Source organism: Notolepis coatsorum, assembly GCF_963971535.1.
Source record: "Notolepis coatsorum genome assembly, chromosome: 1".
NCBI classification, from domain to species: domain Eukaryota; kingdom Metazoa; phylum Chordata; class Actinopteri; order Aulopiformes; family Paralepididae; genus Notolepis; species Notolepis coatsorum.
Window position 1 is genome coordinate 311,851,811 of NC_140165.1, and position 9,030 is coordinate 311,860,840.

General features: G+C 46.1%; 1 protein-coding gene across 1 annotated transcript in view; it reads left to right on the plus strand.

The window, feature by feature from the left end:
* Window positions 1-3,733: 3,733 nt before the first annotated feature.
* LOC311226091 (uncharacterized protein) overlaps window positions 3,734-9,030 on the plus strand; it is a gene marked incomplete at its 3' end in the record, with an annotated part of 12,010 nt that continues 6,713 nt past the window's right edge. The window contains exon 1 of the mRNA XM_084311466.1: window positions 3,734-4,306. Coding sequence (XP_084167592.1) covers window positions 4,094-4,306 — 213 coding nt within the window. The 5' untranslated portion in view covers window positions 3,734-4,093. The remainder of the gene's footprint in view (window positions 4,307-9,030) is intronic.

The window sequence follows — 9,030 nt, forward strand, 5'->3', positions numbered from 1 at the left end:
CTTTATTTAACAGATTGCAGAATGGGTACAATACAGTACGGCTCAATACACACAATTGTTAAGGGGATGCAGACCAGAAAAAGACGTTTGTCTTGTTTACATCAGGGTCCCGCATGTTTACATCAGGGTCCCCCAAAGAGCAATGCATAAAGTGCAGACATATAAAATGAGCATAAAATAGATAGCAGAAGAAATGGACATGGTAAGGCAAATCACATAGTTTTCACATTAGGGTCTAACGTCCCAATAGGTCTCTTTGTTTTTGCGGTTTGATTATAAGGCAGTTTTATAGACTGTAATAAAAAGAGTAGAATGGACAGTAAAATAGTGCTTGTGTCACATTGTCTGTGTGTGTATAGGCCTATAGGCTGGCTGGCTGACTATCGGTCACTCTCTCACTCTTGCAACAGGCTGTTAGCCTGGATGTGTTCCAGTCGGAGTGTGGGAGAAAGTATTAGTTGTAAAACCTTGAAGTGTAGAGCCTGTTTTAGCCATTGTTGCTTTCTTTCACAATAGAACACTAAAAAATACCATAAATGCTTGTCGATGACGCCACTATCACCACCAGGACAAGATGACATAATGACAAACTGTCCTGGGCCATGGTCGTTGTGGGAGCTATTTTTACATTTATTTAATATATTTATTTGTTATGTGATTTTGTAGTATTAATTTGTTTACGGCCATATTATTTAAGTTATTATGAGTCGCAGCTAAATGCTTTTACTTTGAAGGGGTTCTGGGCAATTGGGAAGCACAGCTGGGTGTATTTAGGTAATTAGAGTCGATAGCACAGTGGGCATCAGGGAAGGTATATGGTTTTTACCAGCGTCAGGAGATCATATAGTTTCAAACATAATTTTTCTGTATTCTTTGATTAACAGACAATAAATGCCACAAAACTGTCAAATGCTGTCTGGACAATGGACTTCCTGATCTACGTGAGATTCGCTGCCCTGGTGCTTCAGTGGCTTTTTAGTTTTTATTAGTTGTTGTTGACAAATAGCCACTACAGTCGTTGTTGTAAGAACACTGTTAAGACTGTCGCCATAGTGTCTGAGAAACTGTATACTAGTTAACTAACTAGTCAAGGCTGTAGTTCAAGTTCAAGTTTCTTTATTAGTTGTCATACAGAAGTACAGAATACTTTTATACAAAATGCTTCTTTCTGTTACGCTCCAGAGACTGTGCTAGACAAAATTAGATAAGTATAAAATAAAATAAAATAAAGAGAGTTAGGGGGTTTATTTATTTATTTAAACAGAGATAAACCTGCTGTCTGTACACTGTATACACACGAATAGGCCCAGTAAGCTGTACAAATTATGTAATAGGAGGATGAAACACATAATATCTTCCATAACACGTCTTTTCAACAATATACATCCGTTGTTGAGACTTGCAGGTCGTGCCTCTGAAGTTCTGAAGTTCTGGCCACAAAATACAAACCATGTTGTCGGCCAGTGTAGTGTTACCATTAGATGGTGCCAAATATCCAACTCACACACCTATTATTAATTAGACCCGAGACTATACAGATGAGTTCCTGATTATTATTGCTTCTGGAAGCAGGGCCTCGTATCCTCTCTCTTCCAGAGGCAATAATAATAGCGGGTCACCATAACCTGACATGACAATGGACGGACCCGGATATATCTTATTCTAGACGGTAGAGTTTGGAATTCATCTCACGCCTCGGGTCATTGCTACTCCATGCAAATGAGCGCCATGCGCCTCAAGGGCCCTCTGTTCTAACCACGCGGGTCACGGCGGAGCGGCGCGGGGGCCACGGAAACACCGCCGGTTGCCAGGGACGTCCTCGCGCGGCGAGCAATATAGGTCCAATGGTGGACGTCCTCGAGACGGAGAGAAAGAAGAGAGTGAAAGACGAAGGAAGGGGGGGGGGGAGAAAGGAAAGAGAAGGGGAGGAGGTCAATATAGAATCTCATTAGATCGCCGGGGGTATAAAGACGGTACATTGTGTGTGATGGTTTTTTATGTTTAGCGCGGACGGAGACTCATGCAGCCGCTCATGGCCTGGATGTGGAAAATATGCCATGTGTGCCCGGTGCCAATATGCAAAACAAGATGCACCCTCATGGCTGCATCGCCCATCATCATCTGCTCATCCATTTATTTATTAGCGGCATAATTAAGCGGTGGAATGTGTGTTGTGTATAGGCAGGTTTGTATAAATGGACACGTGTCACACTTCTTCATACAGACGTTGCGCAAAATGTGCTGTCTTTGCTTGTGTGTGGTATAATATGTGCCAACTCACTAGCATTAGCTTTTACGTTTTGTGAAAGTATAGTATGAACGCTTACACTTCGCTTTACTTATTTTCTTTGGTGACTGAGAGAGTGTGTGGACTGGACATCATCTCTGAACCTAGTCTCACGGTCAAGTGTGTTATTTGTTTCTTCCAAGGCTATGGCGCGGCTTTGTTTGGCTCATTAGACTTGTGTTTGGGGTCTGTTTGTGAATGAATTCCAAAACGTCCTCCACATCCCAAATGGTTCTCCTAATTACGTTAGCCCACGGTGCCGGCCCATAGAAATGCTTCTATTCAGAGAGGCGACCCAAGCCGCAGCGGTGAGGCGCAGTGACAGATACTTAATTGGGGGAGGCGGCCGCTTTGATCTCTGCTGGATTACCACGAGGGGCCCCGGCTCCCGAGACTAGGATCCATTATTATTCTGCTACAAAGGTACCACGTGAAAAAACGGAGAGGGATATTGATAAATTTTGTGCATAAATGTTTGAAATGGCTTTCAAAAAGCGTTTGAATTGGTATGGATTTAGAATGAGAAGAACAAGAAAATGTGTTTTATTTGCCATATTATGCAACAAGTACAAAGGGATTCTTACTTTCCGTTTGCTCCACAGCATAAAGGAATAAAAAGCAACAATTAACAGAATAAAACAGCAGGTATTTATATACGTGTGTGTGACAGTGTGTGTGTGTGTGTGTGTGTGTGTGAGAGTGTGTGTGTGTGGGGGGGGGGGGGGGGAGAGGGGGATGGGGTGGGTCGGAATCTATGCGAACCGGTAACGACCGCCGTGCGTGCGTGCGTAAAAAGCGCGTGCAGATGAAAACCACGGGATATTCCCTGCCTTAGGACCTTTTAGGTCGGTGCTTATAGGACACACCCTCTCAGCCTCTGCCCCCTCTCTCTCCAACTCTCTCTCTCTCCAACTCTCTCTCTCTCTCTCTCCATCTCTCTCTCTCCAACTCTCTCTCCAACTCACTCTCTATCTCTCTCTCTCTCTCTCTCTCTCTCTCTCTCTCTCTCTCTCTCTCTCTCTCTCTCTCTCTCTCTCTCTCTCTCCAACTCTCTCTCCCACAGCCAGTGGTATACACGGATTGGAGAGAGTGACCAATGACCAGTCGGTCTAACAACGGGGAGACTGAGAGAAAGTGCAACGCAACCATTCCGGTGCCGATTTATTAATTTCTGTTGTTATAAACTAGACACGAGGAGAACGAGTGGATTGTGTGGGTGGATCAATCACACAGGGATTTACCGTATTTGATATTTGATCATATAGCGGGATTGGAGGAGGAGGAGCGGTATGTGTGCAGACCAGACGACACAGAGGGAGAGAGAGAGAGAGAGAGAGAGAGAGTGAGTGTCGTAGGCTAATTGGGATGAGAGTTCAAGTCAAGTGAAGTGAGCCAGCAGATTGGACGCGCAAAGCCTCTTAACGCAGGTGGGAGGAAGATCGCGCAGCAAGAAGGGGAGTGTGTTGTTTACGTCTACGCGTTTCCAGGGAAACCCACCCAGGCTGGACACACCATTCCAACTGAGAAGTCGAGGAGAGAGAGAGAGACAGAGACGAGGAGGGGCTGGCGATCAGGTGGGACTATTCTACCCGTAACCCACCACGGGGATCAATCCGAGCGGTACGTGACAGCAGCCAGGCGGACAGACAGACACGATGAACCGGTGTCACTCCGAGAGCAGCAGCAGCGGGGTCTAGAGGAGCGGAGACCCGGAGACCCGGAGAGGAGGGCAGCGGGGCAGCAAGACGCACAGCGCCGCGCTCTGGAGTCCCCAACCCCGCCGTGACGCACGCAGCAGCCGCCGAGATGGAGAGAGCTGGGAGGAGGGCGCACCATGACCACGGGATCATCATAACTCGGACCGATCAGAGAAACGGGAGCATTAATAATAAGAGCTGCAGCAACGCGGGGCCAGACAACATGAGGGGGAGCTACCGGGACCGGGACCGGCGGGGACATCATCATCAGCAGCAGCAGTGGACCGTGATTGTTCTCGTCGCCCTCGCAATGCAACCGCAGGTAATAAGCTTCGGGCCGCCACCGATTAAGAAGCGCTATTCTTGGCCCGTGTTTAACCCTGTCTGCGGGGGACTTTTGACGACTCATGTCGTTGACAAAAACAAGTCATCAATAGGAGGAGTGCGTCCATGCGCTGTTACTTCTTCTTTACCATCATCCGTTTTCAGTGTTCTCTCCTCTCCACCACTTGCTCCCGTTGTTGCGCGGAGCCCACCTGTTGTTCCTTCCAACCCGCTTTGCTTCTTCGCAGCATGCACTTGTTGCGCCCTCATCATGGGCGTGATTGTACATCATTGTACATCATTTACATCATCGCCGGGTTGCTTTGTGTTCCCACATAATAGGAGATGGAGATGATGTACTAACTACAGGATATCGCAGTAAAACAACACGAATGGTCGTTCTGCAAAAGCGCATGGTTAATAATTCGCAGAGCCATACTGTTTGTCGACGAATAGATCGAGGACGAGTGGGTCACTCACCACCACAGTTCTCTTACATGATGGGTATACTTAGCAGCCCCTTACGTGACTGCAAGGCTAGGGTATACTGATTCCTGGATCATGGTTAAACATCCATTTATCATCATCTCGGTCTAATTAATATGTTTATGAGTCGGGTCTTCTTGGGCACTATAACACCACACCACACATAGTGGCAACATGTTTTGAATCTTGCAGGCCAGAACTTTTTAACCGAGGCACGACCGGCCAGTCTCAACAAACGGATGTATATTGTTGAAAAGACACAACTTCAATCGTGTCGTGGTGCATGGCGGCACGATTTTGCTGCTGTCTGCTTCTCCATCCAACACATGTTATTGTCCATTGGCTTGAAGGACAACAAATAATCTAGAATCAATTAATCTATCTATCTATCTATCTATCTATCTATCTATCTATCTATCTATCTATCTATCTATCTATCTATCTATCTATCTATCTATCTATCTATCTATCTATCTATCTATCTATCTATCTATCTATCTATCTCTCTATCTCTCTCTCTCTCTCTCTCTCTCTCTCTCTCTCTCTCTCTCTCTCTATCTCTCTCTCTCTCTCTCTCTCTCTCTCTCTCTCTCTCTCTCACTTATATTATATACCGCTTACTGCATTGTGTGTAAGGTATCTAGGAATATCCCATTGTCTGGTTCTTGCAGACTTGTCTCCTATCCCTCCCACTTAATTAACACCCTATATAGTATGAGCAGCTCTGTAGGTGAATATACTGGTCGTTGTAATACTAACTGGTGTGTGATCATCACTGTGGTATTATAGCCTTCAGCATGGTCCTGTGGACCAGAGAGAGCGTGCCACTATTAACAGGGTTAGGGGTCCGATTTCCCCTGATTCCCACGGGGTCCAATCCACCCATACATAAATGTATTCACGTGTGTTTCGAAGGCGATTTGAATGAAAGTGTTCGCCATATTCATATTTCTTGTAATGTTATGACAGATACTCTATAAGCAAACAGGGTTGGGAGGTATACTGTCATGTCATGCAAAGGTATGGATTGTCACTATATACCGTCATCACATATAATAGTACAATTATACAGTTCATCTAAAAGAAAAAAAAAACATCCTTGCAGCAGTATTATAAATATTTTGTGATAGAACTTTATTTATAAAAATATACCCTCTTATTAAATGAAAAAGCACCATGACAATTGTTTTATAAAGAAAAAACACAGGAATTTGCCCTGGAGAAAGAAATACCGTCAAAAATAAGGAATATTGTGATATCATATTTTGATCATAATACTGCTACGCACTCCCAAAATGCCACACACGTTACAGAGAGCAAATGCATGAGCGGTTCAAGTTTTACATCCCAGCAGTAGCATCATAGGGCAGAATATGGGGCCTGGGGGTACAATGGCGGCCCGATGTATTTACCTTTTACGCATGCCTGCTGTCAGGCCTGTAGGGGACTGGCTTGAATAGGACCCCCCATTGGGCGGGTGGGGGTGGGGGTGGGGGGGGGGGGGATGACGGGACCCTCATAGCAGAGTCCAGGTCCAGAGGTGCTGGAGTGAGTGCAGTGTATGTATGTGTATGTGTCTACACGTGTGTAGGATTGGGTACCGACCGAATTACATTGGTACTACAGAGTACAGAGTACCGATTCAATCTGTATTCTGTACCAAATCACAGTACCCTTTTTACATGTTTAGTATAAGAATGTAATATATAGACAAGAAGGAGCCTTTTCCACAAATATATATATATTACTGTCCCGTCTCTTGGGTCTTTGGAAAGACCAGACGAGGTCAGAGGAGTTTGATAATATCTACTGAGGATGGTCAGATAATGTTGATATTTAAACATTCACAAACATAATACATGATCATGCGATTTATTTTGCGTGGTGTGTTACAACAATAAATAAGAAAACAATAAATAACTAAACAAATAACAATGTTGAAATTGAGAAGTTTAGACAAATTTCTTACTTACAACTGAAATTAAATCTTTTGTTATTACAGAGAAAGTTAAAGGTATACCATTGGGTACCGATACCGAATTCCAGGAACCGGGTACTGGTACCGTATCGGTTCAAATGTGAACGGTACCCAACCCCTAGTGTATACAGGGAGATGGGGGGCGACAGTGGCTCGGGAGGTAGAGCAGTCGTCTGGTAATCCGGTAGCTTCCCGGTTCGATTCCCGCTCCTCCCCGGGCAGTGTGTCTTAAAGGAAAACTCCAACATTTTGGGAAATGAGCTTATTTGCGATCTACCCTGGAGTTAGACAAGAAGATACAAACCCTTTTTCTTCTCTGTGCATGCAGTAGGAGTAGGAAGACACGCACCGTTAGCCTAGCTTAGCGTCAGTCACTGGAAGTAGGTTCCTCCATTAGCCTAGTTCCCAACGTCTTCCTACTCCTACTGCACGCACAGAGAAGAAAAAGGTTGGTATCTTCTTGTCTAACTCCAGGGTAGATGGCAAATAAGCTAATTTCCCAAAATGTTGGAGTTTTCCTTTAAGCGAGACACTTAACCCCCTAACTGCTCCTGTTGAGCAGGTCGGCAGTCACCTCGCATGGTCGCCTCCGCCGTCGGTGTGTTAACGTGTGAGTGAATGGGTCAAATGTGAGGAACAAACTGTAAAGCGCTTTGGATAAAAGCTGATATATATAAATGCACCATTTACCTTTTTATTTATGCAAGATGTGTGTGACCCGGGTGTGTGGGGGGGGGGGGGGGGGGGGGGTGTAACTCTGGGGCGTGTGAAGGCTCAGGCAGCTCCACATGTCTCTCCCTGCAGCCCTCCACCCCTCTGCTTCACAGCTGAAGAACAACACTCCACACACACCCTCTCTCTCTCCCGCTTCCACTGCACTGCGGTGGGGGGAAAACATGTTCAGCTATACTTCTGCCATTGGCCATTCATTGGTGTAGATTAAGATGGGAGAGAGTGTTCTAATTTTATGTCACTCTAAACGTGATACACCCGCTAAAGTACAAATTGAACAATTTAGACAAATGGGCTGTTGGTCGTTCGTGGTCTTATTCTGTATCATTGATCTTCAGGTATCTGTAATGTTAAATAAAGAGAGTATACATTTGATCTGCCACAAACATTATATTCGTATAGAGGCGACAGTGGCTCGGGAGGTATAGAGCAGTCATCTGGTGATCCGGAGGTTCCCGGTTTGATTCCCTCTTCTCCCCCTGGGCAGCGTGTCAAAGTGTCCTTGAGCAAGACACTTAACCCCCTAACTGCGCTCCCGATGAGCAGGTCGGCACCTCGCATGGTCGCCTCCGCCGTCGGTGTGTGAATGTGTGAGTGAACGGGTCAAATGTGAGGAACAAAATTGTAAAGAGCTTTGGATAAAAGCTGCTATATAAATGCACCATTTACCTTTTTATATTCAGCAGCCTCTGTCTATTGTCCAAACAGGTGTAACGGCACAACTGTCCCATCATCACTGTCACCACCAGTAAGGTTAAACAACAGAGCCCAGGTATAGGCTCTTGACCAATGAGTTCTTATAATTTGGTCCAGGGCACTGGCTGTTGTCGTACCCCGTGGCCCGCGTTTAGCCATAATGGGTGTGTTCTGTAATGGGTCCTTAATGACTCGGGGCTCCCCTACCGAGATGGTCCAAGTCCAGGCTGAGATCCCTTTTCTCTGGACCGACGGCCGGTTAGACGGAGCGCTGAAATGCTGGTATGCTGGGAATGGCTGGATGAGAGGGGGAGGAGGGGAGGAGGGGAGGAGGGGATGAAGAAAGCAGGATGGAGAGTGATGAGTGGCTCTGTATCTCCACAGGCCTTTTGATGTGGAGTTTAGGCCCCCCCCCCCCCCCTCCCCCCCTCCCGGCTCTGGGACAGGGGCAGGAGAGGGACACGCTGCCACGCCAGCAACAACAATGGACCGACTGAGGCTGCTGCGGTTACATTAGGGCCATTTCATTTAGTTTAATTTCGCTTTTCAGAACGCTGCGTATTGGCAGGCAAGTTGGAGTTAAGTTAGACGTCTTCTTCTTCTTCTTCTTCTTCTTCTTTTGAATTTCCGGCAGTGTAGACGCATCGTGGCGTATTACTGCCCTCCGCAGTTCTTTGATGAGCTCTTCTTCTTCTTCTTCTTCTTCTTTTCCCGCAGTCTACTGGAATCCGTCATCCCCTACATTGTCCATTGGAGTGCAGCTATGCTGCTACTTCCTGTCTGAGCCCCCCTCTGCGAGACACTCCTTGCCCCCTGCGATCTTATTCTGG